This window comes from Emericellopsis cladophorae (genome assembly GCF_022114955.1).
Source record: "Emericellopsis cladophorae strain MUM 19.33 chromosome Unknown NODE_37_length_229796_cov_116_624128, whole genome shotgun sequence".
NCBI lineage: Eukaryota > Fungi > Ascomycota > Sordariomycetes > Hypocreales > Bionectriaceae > Emericellopsis > Emericellopsis cladophorae.
Genome location: NW_026250962.1, coordinates 19597 through 40458, shown reverse-complemented (window position 1 = coordinate 40458; position 20862 = coordinate 19597). Strand labels below are relative to the sequence as shown.

Genomic DNA, 20862 nt, shown 5'->3' with positions numbered 1-20862 from the left:
CAGCGACCACCACCTCATAACTGCGCAAGAAACGGGGTGGAATCCAACCCACGTCAAGCCACAGCCATGCGAGCACGCCGGCCAATATATCTGTCTGACGTGGCACGTGAGCTCCCGTGGGAAAGACGGACTGCACAGCCTCCGTCGTGGTGGGCCATGAAGAACGGCGAGGTAGGTAATAGGTTACGTTCGGTGTCACTACCTTGAGGGTACTGGAACGGCGTATCTTGGCTCTTATGTTTTGCCTCAGTCGATCGCCTCCCCAGGACACTGGACTTGCTGACGTTGCATTCCGCGACAATGAACGATAAGGCCCCCGTGTTTGGCGGTTTACTGTTTGAGGACGAAAATAGGTTGCATTGGTTGGAGATAGCCACGCGCTAGGGGAATTGAGCGTCGGAGACTTGGAGGAAGAAGTAAGCCGGAGGCGCAGCGATCAGTTATTATCACTAGACACGATACGTAGGATTAGCAATCGGCAGAATGAATTTTGTATTATCAATCGTCGCAGTGGTGGATTTGCAGTATCAAGTTCGGAGCCGCACCTCAATGTCCGATGTCAACTATTTAGTAGGTATCAAGCGCTGACGACAGCCGATGCAGCCACACTGCACAACAAGATCAGATCTATGCACACACCCATAGATTGACGTGGCGCAGTTTTGTAGATCGGTCCGGATAGATCTGAGAATCAGTATCGTCAGCACCCTTCCTGACAATAGACTGCCTTACGCGCGCTCACGAATCTTTCCCTCTGATGTGTTTCTCAAGGTCGTGCGTAGATTCGTCAGCTGAGAATAAACGTCAAGAGTCATGGCTAGGCTGCTAGCTTTAAGAGTAAGACACGGACCACTGCCGCAATCTTGATAAGATGCAGCTCGGCAGCCAAGCCAGTGGCTGTTGCAGCCTGCAGCCTGTAGCCTGCCACTGGTGTATCCGGGCGGTTGGACCCTTGTTCCGCAGCACTTCACCTCTAGGCTAGTATCATGGCTTAGCCGGACCATTACCAATGATAATTCCTACAATTCCGAACATGCAGTTTCGACATTTTGGTCCCTGACGGCGGTCCATGCCCAACCCTTGGGCCTGCCCTGGACATGAGTGGACCTGGCTAGTGTTACAGTTACCTACCCAATGGTTACTCGACCGCCGGCTGAAACTAGAGGACCCTAGCGCGAACGTGGGTTGCTGGTCCCGTGACATTCGCTGCTGACCTTTTTCATTGCTTCTCACCGTTGACGCCCACCACACCACACTGCAAGTAACCAGGCCCAGGCCCAGGAATGCCGGCACTCGACCCTTGTTCCCTATATGAAGCTTGATACGCCGTGTGGGTCTGGAACGAGACATTCGAACGCTTTGTCGTCGCGGGCCAATTTCACGACACCGGAAAGAGATTGAGCTCTGTCCTCTTGCTGCCCAACAATCTCCTCGTGTCATGGTCGATGGCGCGTACAGGGCAGTGAGTTTGATACTGCTTTTCTTCTCCTCTCTTCGAAGCAACGAGACCCAAGACACACAAAGCAGGAAGAAAGCATGAGACAAGCGAGCTTCTTTTTATTTCCCACCTCTAGCTCCCCTGTGCGTGTTTGTATTCTGGTGGCACCAAGACAATACGGAAAAAGGCGGCAAGCTCATGCATCCGCGTGATAGCCTCATGTCCATCGCAAGCCACATACAAACACCGACACAACGTCCATTGTTGACTGACTCTTACGTCGCTCCCCCGAGCTTGATGATTAGCACAGCCACTCCGTACAAGCTCAAGCATTCTCCAGGCTCGGCTCTCCGCGCCCCCGCGACCGTCCCGCAACAGCGTCCCGCCCAGTAGACTTGGCTCGTTCCCACTCTCCACCCGCCCTGCGAAACTAGTATGTAATCGCCTCGCAGTGTGGAGTTGCGACCTTGTTGGTGTTAGATATCTGTCGACTGATTCATTATCTCGCTGCTGATACCTGCGATGGTGGAGAGGAGAGCTTCCAGTGCCCACGATCGGCGCCATCGTACATACAGACCTGTCTCAGTCTGCATACTCGTCGCTCCGCTGCTTGCGTGTCGTCGATGGCGTACCTAATATGTCTCTCTTACGCCCTTTGGCTCCGTCTCTTCTTGAGCAGCGATGCGCACTACGGCTGGCTACTTGCCCTGGAGTCACATCCACCCCAGATCTTGGCCCGGTAGCCCGCATACGTAGCAGTCGTGCTCGCTGATGATGCACACACGTGCTTCTCTGTCGTAATCATGTTGGGCAGCAGGAACGCGAAGCTGTGATTGCCGTCCGGCACCAGTCACCTCAATTCCACGACTGCCCTGCCGAACAGGCCCACCCCCGTCGCTAGACTCCCTACGCACACACCCTCCCCTGTCGTGGCTTCCCTTGACCCCTGCTGGCTACTGACAACCACGGGCGGCGACTCGCGAGCAAGGAGACGACGACGCTTGGGCAGATGCCGTGTCGCATAGCACAGAGAGATACTGATGGTATATTAACATGTACCTTTCCCGCCGTCACGCTTCCACCTTTGACTTTGGACATGCTTGATGTGGCTTGACGAGACATAATACTACCGAAACCCAGGATCGTTTAAACTTCCATCCCGGCTATCCTTCTGCATATTTACGCACAAAATTCTGTCATTCCACTGCATATCCAGTATATTCTCGCAATAATTCACCTTGCTGGAACCCCCTCAGCCCACCCCATCCTGTCGACCCCAACACCCTGGGCAACGAGTCTCGCCATACTTCCACTACAATCGCATCTTGTCTGGACGGGGAAAAAATGTCCCAATTTGTCAAGGATGAAGAGCTCTGTCAGCAGTATGCCCAGTTCGCATCGCACTTGGTGAGGTGGCAGTTCAAAATTATCTACTGGACCATGTTCATATCGAACCTATTCGTTCTCTTCTTAGCATCATGGACTTTCATCAAGTATGTCACCCCCTCCATGAACAATGCCGTCTTGTCTGACGAACGAGTTCAGGGGCCAGGAAACAGCCGAGCGACTCAATGACGATCTCAAGAAAAGGGCCAAGCGATTACGGTTCTACATATTGCTCTGCTTGGGTTGCGTTTCCGTTTCGACTGTCATAGTCGTCATGGAGGCATTCTCACTGCTTGCACTCCAATTCTGCGATGGGGAGGACTTGATGTCCTTGTACTGGTCTACATGGACAATGATTCAAGTGGGCTCGCTGATTGCCATGGTGGGCATCATCCTCGCCATGTGCCACTCGTTGAAGCAAAGCCGGCATCCGTGAGTATTTCTTTCAGTGCTTCATCGGCAGCTGACTAACTTCTTCTCAGCCCGTGGGCTCTTGCACTCGGCACACCTGTTCTGGTCATTGCTGGCTTTCTGCATCTCTTTCACGCCTGTGGGAAAAAGGGTGTGAAGAAGATGAAAGCTTCCTTCGCAGCACACGGCGACGACGATGGCAACTTCATGGGGCCCCCCATGAGTCAAGCGTAAGTTCACTTCACACAAGGAATCCTCCCCCGTTGGTACTAACATGTTTCACAGCAACACCATTCAGGCACCAGAGGGCACAGAAGACGAAACAATCGAGGGCGAGTTTATCGGCTTCACCATTGACGGCGGTCCCATTGTCCGCTTCACCAACCGCTTCACCAACTGCCAATTCCCCAGCAACATGGAGCTACTTGGCCACTGCAACGACGACCGGCCCATTGTCGCGTACCGGAAGGACTCCATCCGTTTCATCTCCGAGTCCAACAAGAAGCCTGTCTGCCCCAACAGAGATAACGAGGATCAGGAGGAGAAGGTGCACGAGAGCGTCTGAGGAGAGGAACATCTCCTCCACGGGGGGAGTTTGACGCAGCGTTCATATACATTCGGCGTTTGGGACTTGGTATACCACGGGTTTGCGATATTTGCGGCATCAGATGCATAGATGATGGGACTGGCTATTTTGCGTTTTTGTTGCGCCGGAGGTTTGGCTACGGAAAAGCGCAGAGGCTGGCTGTGTGCGAGAATGCCCACTCGATACTCGGGGCCACGCGCGGCTCGCCGCCTTGGGTTCATGTTTGGATCACATTTGTTTGATATATATATATATATGCGTCTTTCTCGATTTGTTAGCTTGGCAGCAGATACGGCATCAGTTGACAGATTCATGAGACTCCCTCCTTACACGCCCCATGATCCTGGCGACGCCTCTGGACATGCGCTTGACAACGCCAATCAATCAACTCATGATAACTTGCACATCCAGCACTGCCGTACTTGTCCTTCGTGAGCGCATCAATGTGGTTCACTGACAGAGCGTGCCCTCATCCAATAGATTCCTCCTCTCTATATCTACCTTGCCTGTCTACCATGGTCATGTCGTTCAGCGGTATCTCCGTGTCGATCCTCTTGTATCCAGTCTGCTTTTGCCTGAGGCGCTTCACGCCGAGTCGCACACAAAGAGCCATGACGAGGATGCCAACCACCACCACCGTTGCGGACATCCATATCCTCCACCCACGTACACAGCACGGGTACCAGGACATGAAAATGCCTACGGCCCACTGCACCCACGGCTTCTTGTGCCGTCTGTCGGGGAAGAGGTCCTTGCGCACGAGCTGCTTCACAATCGGACCCTGCGGTCCCGTGACGAAGCGCTTCAGACCAAAGTGCGGCACAGTCTTTTGGCGCGGGTCCGTGTCGGGATACTGGATGTCACCCCAGCGGCCCTTGAAGTAGAAGAATGAGGTCTGATTGGCCTCTGACGCGTCATCGGCGTCGGCGAGGGCGAGACGGCTGAGGGCGAAGGCGTCCGGGTCGAGCTGGTAGAAGTTGGCCGAGAGCATGGGATCCCAGAGCTGCCCTGCGTCGCAGTAGTCTATCAAGGCGCTGTCGTGTACATGCTCGCTGTACGGAGATTAGCGGCCTGGAGTGAGGCGAGTGAGAAAGCAGCAATCGCAGACGACTCACCCCGGAGACTCGTAGTTTGCGTGCGATCCATATGCGCTGAATACAAGGGGCTGAGTTCATCGCTTGTTAGTCGCCGTCGTCTTCTTGGGCGACATACTTCTGCTTACCCGATCATCCTGTATCGTCAGTCCGTTGTCGTTCCAGTCGAAAGCGGAACCGTCCACATGCTGGCTGTAGTAGATCCCCGTGGGCTTCCCGTCATGGAAGCGAACCATGTTGTGTTCCCAGTCGCCCACATGGTCGCCAAAATGCATCCCGCCGCCGTCGTCCTCGATCAGCCGGTTCAGCGGCTCCATGACCTGCGTGATGTTCGGGCCGCGATCATAGGAGTAGAAGTAAAAGTAGAAGGCGTCAAGATCACGGGCGCTCTTCTCGACGAGAATCACAATGCAGGCTGTCGCGTTGGCGATCCTTCCCGAGGGATCCGGTGTCTGGCCCAAGATCCACGACGGCCAGGTCGTCACATCATCGTTTGAGGTCAGCGCGACGCGGGAGGTGCCATTGCTCACATTGTTGAGCAGTTCGAGGCTGTCCAGGTCGAGGGGGGGCAGATCCGGGATCCTGTCTCTGTCAATTCTGGGAGTCGTGTGCTGAATGTGCTCGAGCAGGTCGGAGGGTCTGAACGGATCTTCCGAGTGCAGCCAGATTAACGGTGCTGTGGGTTGGGAAGAATAGAATCAGCTCACGCCTAGCGAAGAATTGGGATCGCTCAACGAGACACCGTTGCTTCTCATACCATTGCGCGTCACGTAGTCGGGCACGATGCGATCTGTTGACAAGCTAGACGGTTCCTCGTCTACATCGACACTATTCAAGCTAGGATGACCGAAGACGAGTCGCACCGAAAGGACGAGTAGCACTGACGCGATCAGACCCATGTCTGCCTACACGCGGACTGTCGACTTTGGGTTGTGAGCATGCGCGCATTGGCAGCGGTGGTGGAAGATGAAGAGGAAATGTTGCCCTTGACGTCAGACGCCAGCAGCAGAGCGTGGCCCATGCGATTGCTCTTATCGATACAAATACGAATTTGAGGTTTATTCAGCATGGCATAATGAGACACGCAAGACTGTCCGGACTTTCGGTCGCTACCAAGCCCCAGATAACGTGGTAGGCCTCTCCATAGTCCATGCGTATTTGGCCGATTCAGCAAATTGAGGATTGACTCGTCATGCGTCGGAGAAAATAAACATCCACTTTTGAAGACGCCGCGTATTTTTAGCACATGACTTCTTGTGAGATCATTAAATACCTCGTGCAATGAACCCTTGAGGAGGGTTTTGCAACTGAAGCACTTCGATGCCGATGTTCTAGGATGAAAACTCGAGCCAATTTCTTCAACACTTTCCGACGTCAACGTTCATTATCGTCTTGCCTAAGTGACCAATTAGTGTCATGACATATGAATGTTGTCGACTCGGCAAGACCAAGCTGGTTCGTTAGGTTCTGTACAGGGTAGGTAGAGCATGGCGCTCACGGCTCACCCCACCAAGCGATGCCCCTCCGCCGTCATCGGCAACAATTTCTCGGTTCGCGATGGTTGCTTGCTTGATAAGCAAACCAAACTCATAAGAACCACCCCCGAGCCTTTTCAGATTCGCAATCCAAACAGTGTTCCCTATCCCGTCGTATAAACCCCGAACGCGGCTATCAACATCATCCAGACATTGCGCCACCATGGGCCTAGAGAAGGTCAAGCATATTGTGCTGGTACGTGAGAGGAACCAGCATGACAACCTCGCTTATTTAAAACTTTGACCAGGTACTTTCCGGGAAAGGAGGCGTCGGCAAGTCATCCGTCACAACACAGCTTGCGCTGTCGCTCTCTCTCGCCGGTCACTCTGTCGGCATTCTCGACGTCGACCTCACCGGCCCCTCCATCCCGCGCATGCTCTCGATCGAAGCGTCCAAAGTCACACAAGTCCCTGGCGGCTGGGCGCCCGTGCTCGTACACGAAGCGAAACCGGAGGAGAATATTGGCAGTCTGCACGCGATGAGCCTGGGGTTCCTACTCCCGAATAGAGGCGATGCCGTCGTGTGGCGTGGGCCAAAGAAAACAGCCATGATTCGACAGTTTCTCAAAGACGCATTCTGGGGGCCGACCGACTTCCTGCTCATCGACACGCCGCCGGGGACAAGCGACGAACACATCTCCCTGATGGAAACGCTTCAGCGCGACGCCCTACCGGGCCAGGTGGCAGGTGCCGTTGTAGTGACGACTCCTCAGGCGGTGGCTACAGCCGACGTGCGAAAGGAGCTCAACTTTTGCGCAAAAACCAATCTCTCGGTGCTCGGTGTCGTAGAGAACATGAGTGGCTTCGTATGCCCGCACTGCTCAGAGTGCACCGACATCTTTGGGTCAGGGGGCGGCAAGGTCATGGCGGAAGAGTTCAAGGTGCCGTTCCTGGGATCGGTGCCGATGGACGCGCAGTTTATTGCTCTGATCGAAGAGGGGAGAAGACCGACATACCCAGTAGGGACAGAGGTTGCTGGCCATGATATATCAAGCAAGGTGGCGGAGATTCCAGACGCGGAGGACAAGGGGTCGCTCGTGGATAAGTACAAGGACTGTGCGTTGTCACACGTATTCAACGGACTCACAGGGGGTCTTGTAGAAAAGATCACGGCGTCTGGTGCGAGGTGAAATACATTACATTTGATACCCGCGTGGAAGGCTCATACCTGTAGACATGCTCAGGCTTAAAGAATCGGGGCGAGCCGCAACGTTGACCATCAGCCCTAACTCCCACCCCATGCTACGATTGGCCGGCTTTTAAAACACTAATTGATTGCGACTTAGACACCGATCTGTACTCCGTATGTCAGGGTCAGTAGAGGTTTTTGCGACTCGCTTAGTTCAACTCAACCTTCCTGGCTGCTCACGAGCGCATGAAAAGCCCATTTTGATATGACGTACCATTCATTACTCGGAATTGCAGGAATGACGGGCTTTACAAATCACGGCTATCGGGCATCAACCCTACTGGGCATTTGATCCACGTAAACGCTAGATACAATTGAAACGCCCAGCTCAGCGGTGAAAGCACACTTCAGGCGGCCTTCAGCATCAGGAAACAATCCCGTGGATATGCCATTTCGATATTATGGTGGGATGCTGACTTTTTGTTCCTGCTAGGTATTGCCCCTCCATCGGGGAAGGAACGGGCTGGTGGGGCTCCTTCCGCACCTAGTCCGCCCGTGCCTGGACACAGAATGACAGTCACTGCAGCTACGTGTGCGAAATTCTGCCCAACCCGCTACCCAACTGCACATCTGTCGAAATCGGTCAAATCCTGGACCTGGACCACCGCCATTGTTTTGAGCCCAGCACCCACGTTCGGTTGCAGTGAAAATCTCTCACCGACTCTCGGCAAGCTGCCTTTTCAGCTACTTCAATTGACAGCACAATCTATTTATCCTTCTCCTCGACAAAGCGACGGCGCTCTTCGCTTCAGATTGACCCCGCGTGCGCAAAAAGTTTCTCTCCCGGCTACGTCAGTCGTCTCACGATCGGCTCCCCAAGCAAAACAGACCAAAACTTTTTTTTTTGGTTAGACGGAGCTCCCGATGAAGACATAAGAGAGTAGACCATTGCATCTGCTCTATACTTGATACCTGCCCGCCACGGCCGGCCACTGGTTGTACTAGAATTCATCCTTTGGCCTTCTATGCGTTCGACTGATCTCCTACGCTTCCTCTTCTCGCGCCCTTCCAAGTATGCACCCAGAGGAGACCGCTACTCGCGCAACAGCTAACAGAACTAGGCCTCGATAACACGTCTCTCATCAAAAACATCAACATAATACACCGCCTGCCCGTTTTCCGACCTCAAGCCTTGTACCAGATCCGATACTCCACCACAGGTATCGGACGACTACCACCGTACCACCATTCCGTCGCAAGAACGGTTTCTTCACAACCTCCGCCTCCGGCCCCCTTAACGTCTATCTCTAGGCGTTCGAAAGACTTCTCAAGCAGCTCATTGCTGCTGGCTTCCGCCAGCTCCTCGAGAACAACCACTTCCTGTGGGCCTACTCTCTCAGACAGACACCGCGAGGTCTGTTTGAGCGGCAGCTAGTGCTCCGCGGACTCTGCCATACGGGCATAGACAGTCAGGCATCTTCCAGCCACTCCCCTCATCAGCCTTGGTTCCCAGGTGCTCCTGGCACTCGATCAACCACGATGCCGAGCCAATCAGTTCCCAACAACTACACCTTCTCTCCTTCCGATGCGACACCTCACCTGACCATCAACCACGATGTCGCCGCGGAGCTCGACTCGAGCAACGCTTTCGAAGGTACGTGATGCATGTTCATAAGGTTGGACAGCTTGACTGACCCGCGCAGGACCCGAGAAGCTTCTTGAAGTCTGGTTCTCTCCCAGCCCTGACGACCTGCCGGCCGGCGCCCAGCCTGATGGCTTGCGTTCCGTTGCCGCTGATACATGGGTGAGCATGCTCGACATGGTCAATTGCAAGATCTTGTCGGTTCTCAAGTCTGACGCAGTCGATGCCTACTTGCTGTCCGAGTCCAGCATGTTTGTCTTCCCCCACAAGCTCATCCTCAAGACGTGCGGCACGACCACCCTTCTCCTTGGTCTTCAGCGTATGCTGCATATTGCCGCTTTGGATGCCGGCTTCCCGTTCCACAAGGCCGAGAAGGCTGACGAGATCCGCGCTACTGCGATTCCGTACCGTGTCTTCTACAGCCGCAAGAACTTCTTGTTTCCCGACAAGCAGCAGGGACCCCACCGTAGCTGGAAGCAGGAGGTCAAGTATCTGGATGACATGTTTGATGGTGGCAGCGCGTACATGGTGGGAAAGATGAATGGAGACCACTGGTACCTGTACATCACTTCTCCCAACCAGGCGATGACGCCTCCTCGGACGCCCGACGTCGAGGCCAACGGGCACGCTCCTGAGATGACCAACGGCTTGGCGGCTATCAATGGCACAGCTGAGAACAACGACGAAACTCTGGAGATTCTGATGACCGACTTGGACCAGGAGAACGCGAAGCAATTCTACCTTGCCAACGCTAGTGCTGTTGCCAGCAGCAAGCTGCAAGTGGAGGCTGAAGACGCCAGAGGCAAGGCTCAAGAAAGCTTGGGAAGCTTGGATGAAGTCGACGTGTTCGACAATGTCGGCTCAGGCGACGGAGCGGCTCAGAAGCTCGACGAAACGGAAGCCCTGACCACAGAGGGCCACGCGCTGGGTACTGTTGTTTCCGAGAACTGCGGCCTCTCTGACGTGTACCCGACCAGTGTGTACCCCGACGCCCGCGTCGATGCCTACCTGTTCGGGCCTTGTGGATTTTCGGCCAACGGTGTTGTGCCTCCCGTGTCCACAGCCGGGCACATGGGAACAAAAGGCGGCCACTACTGGACGGTCCACGTCACGCCCGAGCCCGAGTGCTCATACGCCTCCTTTGAGACCAACGTCCCTGGCAGCCAGACGGGTCGCACCACTGCGGAGATTATCGAGAATGTGGTCAACATCTTCCAGCCTGGCCGTTTCAGCGTGACCCTGTTCGAGGCCAAGGGCAAGAGCGCAGACACGAGCGGAGCTGAGGACGGTATCTACAAGGGTCCGTCTCGCCGGACCTTGGTGGACCCTGTCAAGGGCTATCGTCGCGTGGACCGCATTGTTCATGACTTTGAAGACTACGATCTTGTCTTTCGCTTCTATGAGCGCGATGGCTGGGTCGGTGACAAGACCGCCAGGGTTGGGGAGGTTGAATGAGTCACCTGGGTAGGAGTTGTTTTGAAGCCATGTTCTGTCTTGTAGCTTGTCGATTGGATATAGTACAATACAGATGTCTAAATTTTTTGGGATAAATGTATCTTCATGTTCCTAGGTGGGCATTGTTGCATTTTGACACTTTTATGAGAGAGCATGTATGATTGGCTGTTGAAGGACGGGACGTCGCTGTGGGGCGCGTAAACGGAAGCTTATCGATAAAGCAGGGGCGCACGTGATAGCAGATTGCCTAGGAAATTTTTGCCAGCCCCAATTGAACATCACCACCACGAGCATAGTAAACGACGCCGCAATTCCCTAATTCCAAGCACCTTCACGCCGTTGACGACACCCACTACTGCCACAATGCATCTCATGTACACACTCGACTCTGAGGGCAAGCGCCTCTACACCCTCAAGAAGATCAACCACGGCCAGGTCACCAAGTCGGCGCACCCTGCGCGCTTCTCGCCTGACGACAAGTGGTCGAGGCAGCGTGTCACTCTCAAGAGGCGGTTCGGTCTGCTTCTGACGCAGCAGAGTGGGTGACCTTGTGAACCCTTCGTGAAATAACTGAGCTAACATTCTGGCAGAGGAGGAGTAAGCTTGACCAACATACTGAGAACGACAATGATATCAAAGGCCCACACATAGGGCACGAAGAACCAGCGGAGGAAAGGAGAGATTTTGGCGCGAGATGCCTCAATGCGCAGTGTTTTTGAATGGAGTTTGGGTCACGGCGTTATACACAGGACGTAAGTTCTAGGATCAAATGCATCAGAACCGTTGAGGTTGATTTCTCTGCCCTCGACGGATTCATTTCCCTCGCTTCATTATATTCTACGCGTGATGACTTGTACGCTTGGCCTGAATCTACCGTTTGCGGGAATTGACATTCCGCCCAGCCCCCACGCGGATCTTGTCAGCACCACCCGAACGGTGCCCGGTCAAGATGCCCGGCAACATATCCTCATCCATGACATCCTTCTTGCGCGTCCTGCGCTGCTCGTCCGTCGCCCTGGTGAACTCCTTCTGGTCCTCGGCGAGGATGAGCTCGTTGCCCCAGCGGTTCTTGCCGCCTCCGTTCTGCTTGGTGCGCGGCGCCCGCCCGTTGGCCGTGCCGTGCACCGGCTTGGGGACCGAGAAGACGTTGCCCCTATTGTTCCACTGAAAGTTCTTCTTGAGGTGGAGGGTCACCTGGCCGGTTCTGTCGTCGACGGTGCACGCGACGCGTGTGAGCGTGGGCTGGCCGCACGTCGGACAGAAGCGGCGCTCCATGTCCCGCGTCGTCTTGAAGCAGCCGTGGCAGCGGAGGATCCACGTCTTGAGACGGGAGATGCGCGCCAGCGAGGGAGAGACGAGGTTGAGGTTCATGCGGAGGGCGACATTCTGCATGGCGAAATCCGATGTGAGAATGGCAGCTTGAAGCGTGACAGGGGTCTGGCCCTCCTTTGCAGAGGTGTTGGTGTCCTTGGCCTTGTGCTTCTTGATGTTGGTCGGGGTGATCCAGTCGCCGTCGTCGTCATCCTCGGGCTCTGAGCCCTCCTCCGTTTCGAGGGGGACCTCGTCTGCCTTTTCGCCCGATACAAGGGGCTTGTCTGTCAGATCTGTGGCCTCGACAGACTCGTGTGGCACATTGTGCGCCTCGAGCGTGGCCGTCTCGGCGTCGGTGACGGCGTCCTTGTTGGAACCCTTGGCGTCAATGTCGAGCTTGGCGATGCCGTTGTCGAGTGCTGCCTCGTCTGCCTCCTCTCGAGACACCTTAGCCGGCGCACTCGCAGACTGTTCCTCTGTGCTTTCCTTGGGTTCTTCTGCGACAGTCTGTTCGGTATCTTTGCCCTCTTCTTGTGCGCCTTTATTGTCCTCCGTCTGATCCTGTTTTGAAGGAGGCTTTCCGTTCAACGTCTTTTGCCCGGGCAGGTTCCGTAGCCTCCAGTCACCTCCGTTCTTCTCCAGCTCCAGCTCGTAGGCGAGCGCGAGCACCTCTATATCCGTCCTGCTGAGCACCTCCAAGTCACCAGTACGCCTCGCAAAGCCAATAATGTGGTTGACACTCTTGGGCGCAGGCGACCGTAGTGTGAGGAAGGGCAGAAGCTGCGTTTCCACTCGTGCGCGTGTCGCCGTGTCGCGGATCTCGGGGATGACAGAGGGGAGAATGTAGAGTGCCTCGGCACGCGAGCGGAGGGTATCAGCCGGAGGATCGTTCTTGATGAGAGGCCCAGTGTCGACGACGAGACTGTGGATGGGCTTTTGGGTGGAGGGGGCCGCCTCGGCGGGTTGCGCAGTGGTTGTCGGCGCTTGATCAGCCATGATCGCGGGATCAACGCAGGGAAGGCTGGGAGGGATTATGAAAGGATGTCGAAGACAAGCAGAAATCGGCGGCGGAATTTATTTATTCGTAATGGGCGTAACGTAAGAGATGCTGGCAACGACCGTGGGAGATATTTCGGTTGGAGATGGCGGGGCAATTTTTCTTATCGGAAATTTTCTTGGTGGGACGATAAGGGATGGATATCACGTTCATGTCCTCGAGAAGAAGGTATCGAATACCAGTCGGGCGCAATCTCGATTGAATAAATGTCTGCGAAGACTACCGATTTATGGAAAGGCGGGGAATATCACTGCGATCTTGAAGATAAAAAGCCGCTCATATGAGAAACCGAAGACCGCGCATCTCTGTCGCGCAACAAACATGGTCTACTCTCCAAAGTCATCGCCCCCACCAAAATCATCATCACCACCGCCCGAGTAGTCGCTGCCTCCAGGGTCCGAACTGGAAATGGAGCCCGCATCGCCGCCATATTCACCCTGCTGCTCGTCGCCGTAGTAGCCTCCGCCATGGCCACCGCCCATGCCACCGCTCAGGAGGGCACCGCCAAGCATGCCTACACCCATACCGCCGGCTGCGGCGCCCAATGGCATCCCCAACTTGTTCTTCTTCTTCTTGTGCAGCATGCCGGGCGGCGCAAATCCACCATGATGAGGATAGTGTCCTTGCTGGGGGTACTGACCATGTGACTGCTGGTATTGTCCAGGATACCCAGCATTACCGTGCTGGTTATGGTGCGATCCATGCTGGGACATTCCGTGCCCGGCGCCGGCTGCGGCACCTCCCAGCCCAGCAGCGGCCAGCTTGCTCTTGGCCTTGCTGGTAAGCTTCCCTAGGAGGCCACCACTGCCCTTTGATCCGCTCCCGGAAGCCTCGTGGCCGTACTGGGATTGCTGTCCATAGTGCTGTTGCTGATGCGACTGGCCGTGTGGGGGGTATGGTCCGGGACTCTGTCCGTAGGGCTGGTCTGGGTGCGGGCCCGGGCTTGGCGACTGACCATATGATGCCGGAGGCTGCAGACCGCCGCCGTACGCTTGCTGAGGAGGGTATGGGCCACCCGGCCCGCCAGGTGGTGCACCAGAGTACGATGGCTGCTGCCCGAACGGCGGCGGCCCGCCTGCTTGCCCTGGCCCATAGGGAGGATAGCCATGCTGGGAGGAATGGCCTCGCGCGCGGGCCTCTTCCTCGGCCTGAAGCTTAGCAGCCAGCTCAGCGTCACTCCCTGCCGCGGCGGGTGGGATGGCGCCATGGGATTGCGGCGGCGCTGGAGAATGCGACGGCTGGCCGTGTCGCGCATTCTCCTCTGCCTGTAACTTGGCTGCTAGCGCCTCATCCTGCGTTTGATGTGCTGTCGGATTGGGACGGAACGGGTTCGTTCCAGTATTATGGCCTTGGGCAGGAGGTGCGCCTGCGCCGGGTTGAGGCGGGTGCGCAGGAGGTCGCGCACCTGCAGGAGGCTCCCATTGTGATACTCCAGTCTGAGTGTTGACGAAGAACCTATGTATGCGGGGTTAACCGGTGCTTCCAAATGCGACACTGGGCGCGCGCTTGCTGCACTACCCGACATATGGAAACTTACCAGGCTCGGTACTGCTCGTTCCACTGAGATATCCAACCCTCGGGGAGCGGAGGACCACCTGCAGGATTAGAGGCCGCCGGAGAGGGCGACGCGTAGCCCTGCATTGCGAGTATGCGAGATGGGGGATTTGCGGGGTGCCCTGGCTGCCAATGACGTTTCTGAATGGTTTGAGCGGTACTGTTGGCTTATCGAATGCTTGAACGTGGGATGCGTCAAAATTGTGTCGTTGGGAAGTTCACGCAAGGCGAAGTATGCTTAGTGAAACAGGTAGGGCGTTCCTAAAGAGCCAACAAGCCTTCGTTGACGATGATGCTGATGATGTCAGTGAAGGCGGGGTGGCGGACTCTATCTTGGGTTGAGCCTATAACAAGGGGCTCAGCCAGTCTACTAGTCAGGTAGGTAAGCTTGATTCTGGGGGTGCGCCGCGTCGCTTCCCGTTAGGCTGAGTCCGGCTCTCTAGTTCCGCCACAACGCCACTGCTGGCTCAGCCACAATATAGCTGCGCCATCTGTGGCGTAGCCGGGGATTATTAATAAGGTCACATGATAGATCTTTCATATAGTCTAGGGTATGCAGAACTTCTGCTTTGAGGCGGCCCTGAGGCCGGAAATCCACTGAGGTGTACGGATACGTATACGGAGTACTGGACTTCCGAAGCTCCGACTACCGTACGTACATATACTGACGCATGGGCCATGGCCGGACGCTACATGGCGACCATCTTCGAAGGCTCAGCAGATCCTATTTCAATGACACGAGGCTATTAGTTATTTAGTCATCATTTTACTTGTCCGCGATACGCTCAAAGATCACGGACCCTGGCCCTGGCCCTGGAGTCGATGTTGGAGCGTTAGAAATTGGAGTTGGAGCTCCGGACGAGCTTCTAGAAGGTTTCAGCCCCATTTACCGCTCAGGGCGCCGAGTGGGCTTCGCGATGGAGCAGATGAGGCTCGACAAACCCACTGGCTGAAAATTCATTACGAAAACTGGTCCTCGTATGACACGACAAAACTGCAGCGTGGTGACATGGACGAGAAGTTCTTTTTGCTCGGGCATTCACCGAGAGCTGCTTCACGGGAATTCGCGAGATCCACGCAGGATTGTCAATGCGCAGTGGATGCCCGAGCAATCCATTTGTCATGGACTCTGGACAGCGCTTCGAAGATCTGAAGGGAATGGGTGCATCGGCTAGAAATTATCAGGTAGCACAGGGAGAACCAGGTGTTATCAACTGAGGCTTAGAAATGTCCATCGTCCTGTGCCTTTTCTCTCTCACACTAGCAACCTGCCGTGTACGTGCAAACAGGCAAACGGCTATGTCGTTGTTCCCGAGGCGGAAATGTTCTCGAAGAATGCAATGCGGAAACATGCAGTGATCCGGCATTCCCATGCGTGTCACCATGGAGGTGCGGCTGGATACCCGTGGAAGCGCTGGCCGCACCACGCGTCCATGCAACCAGGAGCTAATGAGCGCGATTGGTACTACGTAAAAGTTCTGCTTGCACTCAACCAACCAATCTTCAATGGCGAGAATGGTCTTTCGGTTCGTTGCTGGCCCCAACGAGCCACGACTCAGCGACGGCCAGAAGGGGCCGATGTTGTTCTGCTGCCAAGCAGAAATTTCAAGGGTCCGTGCTTCTGCAAAACCCTGACGTTGGAGGCTTGACGCGGCTCTGACATGGCTGTCGGCAGTCATCCCCCCCTTTAGCAACGAAACGCAGAATGCTGTGCTGTGAGAGGCCCAGCCGGTGCGGCCGTCCCGTCGCTGCCGCCTTGGCAATGAGATCGCTGCTGTGCCAAACCGCCAATACTGCCTGATGCGGTATGTGGGCTGAGGGAACGAAATATCTTCCGAGGCTTCATGGCTTCGACGTCGACGCAGTCTCCCACACTCTCATGGCAAGGGAAACTGCCTTCATCATCAATAATAGGTCACGCGGACGATTATGATACCTATTCAAGCACGTACGCCAGGGGCCTTCGCGATGAGCCGGGGGTTTGCACCAGGCCGGACATGGGCCGGGACTGGCCTGCCGGGCGTACTATGGATCTGCTATGGATCTTCAACATGACGTCTCGAGTCAACCCTCCCAAAGCTGGTGTCAGAAGATCCACCAGATTACCCTCACGAAAATGCTCAACACCTTCCGAATAGCCGTCCTCAGGGCATCACGACGCACACGCGCGCGCAGGCCCGTGACTGAACTTCTGAAGGCCTCTCCGATCCTGCGAACCTGGGGCTGCTTTGCGGGGGACAATCTGGGGCGACCAGGCCAACACAAGGGTTAGGAAGCTTTAGCCTTTCGGTAACGTGCGTTTACGTACCATGACATTTCTTTTGACTACGTCTCCGTTCGCTCAGCCTATCCCGTCCCGCCAGAGAGGAAGAACCGGCCTAGGCGACGGCGCCATGCGAGCTTCCTGACCCACCCAAGTTCTCGTCAACGAGTATGTCCGCGCAGTAGCGGTCCCGGACGTGCCTAGGATCTGAGATAAGGCGACGTGCCTGGACAGGCCGTTCCGGGGTTGGCTGTTTTCGTGTGCCTTATCTAGAGTTTTGGCTACGAGGGTTGTTCCTTCCTTCAAAATTGCCATACAAGTACCTGCGATATCTCCGTCCCTCCAGCCCACTATTGTTGGGGGACTTGGGGCCCAGGCACACACAGACTTGAAAAGAGCACGACCTCCCTCCAGTTCTCCCTCTCCTCTTCCTTCTGCCCCTCACTACTGTCACCACTTGCCAGTTTTCTTTTCACCCTCTTACCACGGGCTCTACGTTGTGCTCGCGTGAACTTCAACCACAGCACATTGCCCGCCCCCCAAGAGCACCCTACAAACATGTCGCCCAACCAGAACTACCCCGAGACAACGGGCCAGGATGTCTCCCACGTCGTGTCCGACCCGGTGTCCCCCTCACACTCCAAGAAGCAGGCACGCGAACGCACGCATGATGACAGCGGCAGCGACACCATCGGCACAACTGGGGTCCTCGGCGCCAACGGCCCCATGTCGAGGCTGGCCCTCACCACAGACGAGGAGAAGCAAAAGGCCGAGGAGGGCCACGCCAAATTCCACCGTCTGGGGTGGAAGCGCCTCACCATCATCCTCATTGTCGAGGCCATTGCGCTCGGCAGCTTGAGTCTGCCGTCAGCGTTCGCCACACTGGGCATGGTGGCCGGTGTCATTCTGTGCGTCGGCCTCGGTCTGGTCGCCATCTACACCTCGCACATTGTCGGCCAGGTCAAGCTCAAGTTCCCCGAGGTCTCGCACTACGCAGACGCCGGTCGCCTGCTTTTCGGACGCGCTGGCTACGAGATTGTCGGTGCCATGTTTGTGCTGCAGCTCACCTTCCTCGTAGGCTCTCACTGCTTGACGGGCACCATCGCCTTCCAGACCATCTCGGGCGGTGGCACATGCGCCGTGGTCTGGGGCGTTGTCTCGGCGATCATTCTGCTGATCTTGGCCATCCCGCCCACCTTCACGGAGCTCGCGTGGCTGGGGTACATTGATTTTGGTTCCATTGTGGTAGCTATTGGCATTACCATGATCGCCACCGGCATCCAGGCTACCGATCAACCAGGTGGTATGGCCGCCGTGCCGTGGTCTGCCTGGCCCAAGGAAGGCTGCAGCCTGGTCGATGCTGTGATCGCAGTCACCAACATTGTGTTTGCTTACAGCTTCGCCATTACTCAGATGAGCATGATGGCTGGTACGTATTCGAACGAAGCGGACAGCAGAGTGAGCAAGTGCATTGCTAACATCTGGACAGAGATGCACACCCCTACTGACTACGTCAAGTCCATCTGGGCTCTGGGTATCACCGAAATCATCATCTACACCCTCACGGGCGCCATTGTCTACTCCTTCGTCGGCGTCGGCGTCGAGTCCCCAGCCCTGTCGTCCGCCGGCACCCTGGTCGCCAAGTTTGCCTACGGATTCGGCCTCCCCGTCATCTTCATCTCGGGCTCGATCAACACCACCGTCGTTGGACGCTATCTGCACGGCCGCATGTACGCGAACTCGGTGACCCGCTACATCAACACGCCCAAGGGCTGGATCTCATGGCTGGTCCTGATCACCGTCATCACTGTGATTGCCTTTATCATCGCCGAGGTCATCCCCTTCTTCAACGACCTCCTGTCGCTCTCCTCGGCGCTCTTCATCACCGGGTTCACCTTTTACTTCCCCGCGTTGATGTGGTTCATGCTCCTCAAGGAGGGCCCCTGGCACAAGGGGGCCAACCTCTACAAGAGCATCGTCAACGCCGCCGTCTTTGTCGTGGGCGTTGCCATTCTCATCGGTGGTACCTACTCGAGTATCTGGGATATTGTACGTGACCCTCTCACAACGCATCGCGTCTTGCAGCATCTCAGCTAACAAACAATGTGCAGGTCCACCAGTTTACAGAGGGCAAGGTGCGCGGCGTCTTTTCCTGCAGTCCTGTCGCGTAAAGAAGGCGAGGCTCGTCCGCCACAGGTTGTACGATTACGAGACATGTCAAATGGAGGCGTTCTCTCGGCTGGTATCATAGCGTTCCAACTAGCGTATCATCAACTTGTTTCTCAAGGTTCACAATCAAGAGTTCTCCGCAGTCGAGCGAGTGACTAACAGCTCCGATATCGTCGGACGAAGATAAGACACGAGAGAGCACACGCTATTGCTTAAAGTCAAAAATGGCAAATGGCACGGTTCACCAGCCCACTTCAACTCAGTTTGAAGCGCGAGTCGATGCCTTGGATCATGTCACCTTGCAGAAGAGGGACGGGCCTTACCTTTGTCTGGATGAGCTGGCCGGGCACGAGCCCAATGGCGTAGCCTATGGAGCAGTAGGCGTCGAACTCGACGAGCTCGTTGCCGTAGAACTTTCAGGTCCTCGCACATGCCGGAGACGCAGAGGCCTGCATGGTGGCCGTCTGTTCGAGCTCCTTGATAAGCTGCGCAGCACACGGTTTGCTAGTACCGTACTAGCTCGACAAAGTCGCCAGCGCTAGTGAACAAAGTCTAGCCCCCTATGGTTCAATGCTGTGGATATGCGCCTGTGCGAAAGTGCGAATCTCTTAACGGCTGTGTGCGGCCCTTGAGCTTCATGTCGCTCCCAGGCTGCAATGTAATTTTTACCCAATATTGGCACCACTCTTAATGGGGTTATTGTGCCAGACACACTAGCGCTAGCGACTTTGTCGAGTGAGTACGGTGCCAATGACTCTCGTCTTTTCCGTGCCGAGGGGGACATATCCCACGCCAGCCACAAACATTCAGAAGAGAAGCATCACGTCGAGCTTGAACAGCAGGACATGTCTTGGCTTGCGAAAGTATGGAATCACCTTGGACACATGGTGCTCTGCGTTCATGCGTTGGGCTTTCGCCCTCCCTTTTGTGTCGATACGGACTAGGACACGGGCAAGATCTTGTTGTAGCTTCAGGGCCAGCTCTAGAGAGGGTCAAGGGAGGAGAGGCGAGTTCCTCACTCTCCTTTCAACCGGGTCCGATACTAATAGCGCGCAGTCAACACCAGAGAATCGAACCCCGTCCTGATTGGAGTGAGCTTACCCTGGCCATTCTGGGAAACGGCCGCGCAAAGTAGTCATTTGATGTCGTCCTGCTGACTCCTGCATGGAGCTTGGAACCCCTCAGCTTGGCGGTTAAAAAAGCAGTCTTATCTTACTTCCAATATCTCTGCTTCTTATTCTTCGCTTCCGGCCCCGAGCAGTGCATAGCGCATCTCACGGCAGTCCACCATGTCCGACCCGCTTAAGTACACCATAGGCTGGCTCTCGCCCGTCTCGACAGAGGCGGTCGCCGCCCAGCAGTTTCTCACCGAGAGACACGATCCGCCTGACTATGTGGTCAAGCACGACAATAATACCTACGTCCTGGGCCGCATCGGGTCCCGCTTGACTTGGAGGAAATCGTGCAGCTGGCTCTCGAAAGGTGGTCCGTGCTGACTGAGCCATGTATGGGTGCCTGGCGGAGCCCTCTTCAACATGTCGCGCGACCTGCAGGAACGCGATTCAACAACCAATTATCACGTCTCCGAAAACACAAACGCGGAACATATGAGCTCCAAACGGGATCAGGCTAGTCAGCGAGGATAGGGTGAAGATAGCGAGGATAGGTATTTAATCGAGGCTCCCCCCTGATTATCGCTTCCCGTCGCCGCCATGCTTCTTAACCATATCGCAGCCCGCCCTTCCTTCGCGAGTACGACGTTTCGACCCGGCCTCGGTTACCAAACGAGCCCGATCAAACGGCTGGTATTATGAATAGTATATTGATCGTGA

The 20862-nt window shown here is 55.6% G+C and overlaps 6 protein-coding genes across 6 annotated transcripts; 3 read left to right on the top strand and 3 right to left on the bottom strand.

The window, feature by feature from the left end:
- Positions 1 to 2782: 2782 nt before the first annotated feature.
- On the top strand, positions 2783 to 3800 carry J7T54_004204 (uncharacterized protein; the record flags this gene model as incomplete). Its single annotated transcript, XM_051507869.1, has 4 exons — positions 2783 to 2931; positions 2984 to 3256; positions 3307 to 3465; positions 3521 to 3800. The coding sequence occupies 4 exons, from the start codon at positions 2783 to 2785 to the stop codon at positions 3798 to 3800; spliced, it is 861 nt and encodes a 286-aa protein (XP_051360928.1).
- Positions 3801 to 4290: 490 nt separating this feature from the next.
- On the bottom strand, positions 4291 to 5936 carry J7T54_004203 (uncharacterized protein; the record flags this gene model as incomplete). The annotated part of the gene is made up of 5 exons (XM_051507868.1): positions 4291 to 4873; positions 4937 to 4986; positions 5044 to 5591; positions 5673 to 5705; positions 5825 to 5936. 5 exons carry the CDS (start codon positions 5934 to 5936, stop codon positions 4291 to 4293), a joined length of 1326 nt encoding a protein of 441 aa, XP_051360927.1.
- A 677-nt stretch (positions 5937 to 6613) lies between these two features.
- Positions 6614 to 10676, top strand: J7T54_004202 (S-adenosylmethionine decarboxylase proenzyme-like protein; the record flags this gene model as incomplete). Its single annotated transcript, XM_051507867.1, has 5 exons — positions 6614 to 6646; positions 6699 to 7506; positions 7737 to 7753; positions 8891 to 9233; positions 9283 to 10676. 5 exons carry the CDS (start codon positions 6614 to 6616, stop codon positions 10674 to 10676), a joined length of 2595 nt encoding a protein of 864 aa, XP_051360926.1.
- Positions 10677 to 11546: 870 nt separating this feature from the next.
- J7T54_004201 (20S-pre-rRNA D-site endonuclease-like protein) lies at positions 11547 to 12983 on the bottom strand (the record flags this gene model as incomplete). Its single annotated transcript, XM_051507866.1, has 1 exon — positions 11547 to 12983. The coding sequence occupies one exon, from the start codon at positions 12981 to 12983 to the stop codon at positions 11547 to 11549; it is 1437 nt and encodes a 478-aa protein (XP_051360925.1).
- Positions 12984 to 13370: 387 nt separating this feature from the next.
- Positions 13371 to 14685, bottom strand: J7T54_004200 (uncharacterized protein; the record flags this gene model as incomplete). The annotated part of the gene is made up of 2 exons (XM_051507865.1): positions 13371 to 14499; positions 14582 to 14685. The coding sequence occupies 2 exons, from the start codon at positions 14683 to 14685 to the stop codon at positions 13371 to 13373; spliced, it is 1233 nt and encodes a 410-aa protein (XP_051360924.1).
- Positions 14686 to 17419: 2734 nt separating this feature from the next.
- Positions 17420 to 19032, top strand: J7T54_004199 (N amino acid transport system protein-like protein; the record flags this gene model as incomplete). Its single annotated transcript, XM_051507864.1, has 3 exons — positions 17420 to 18290; positions 18351 to 18910; positions 18973 to 19032. The coding sequence occupies 3 exons, from the start codon at positions 17420 to 17422 to the stop codon at positions 19030 to 19032; spliced, it is 1491 nt and encodes a 496-aa protein (XP_051360923.1).
- Between the last annotated feature and the right edge of the window lie 1830 nt (positions 19033 to 20862).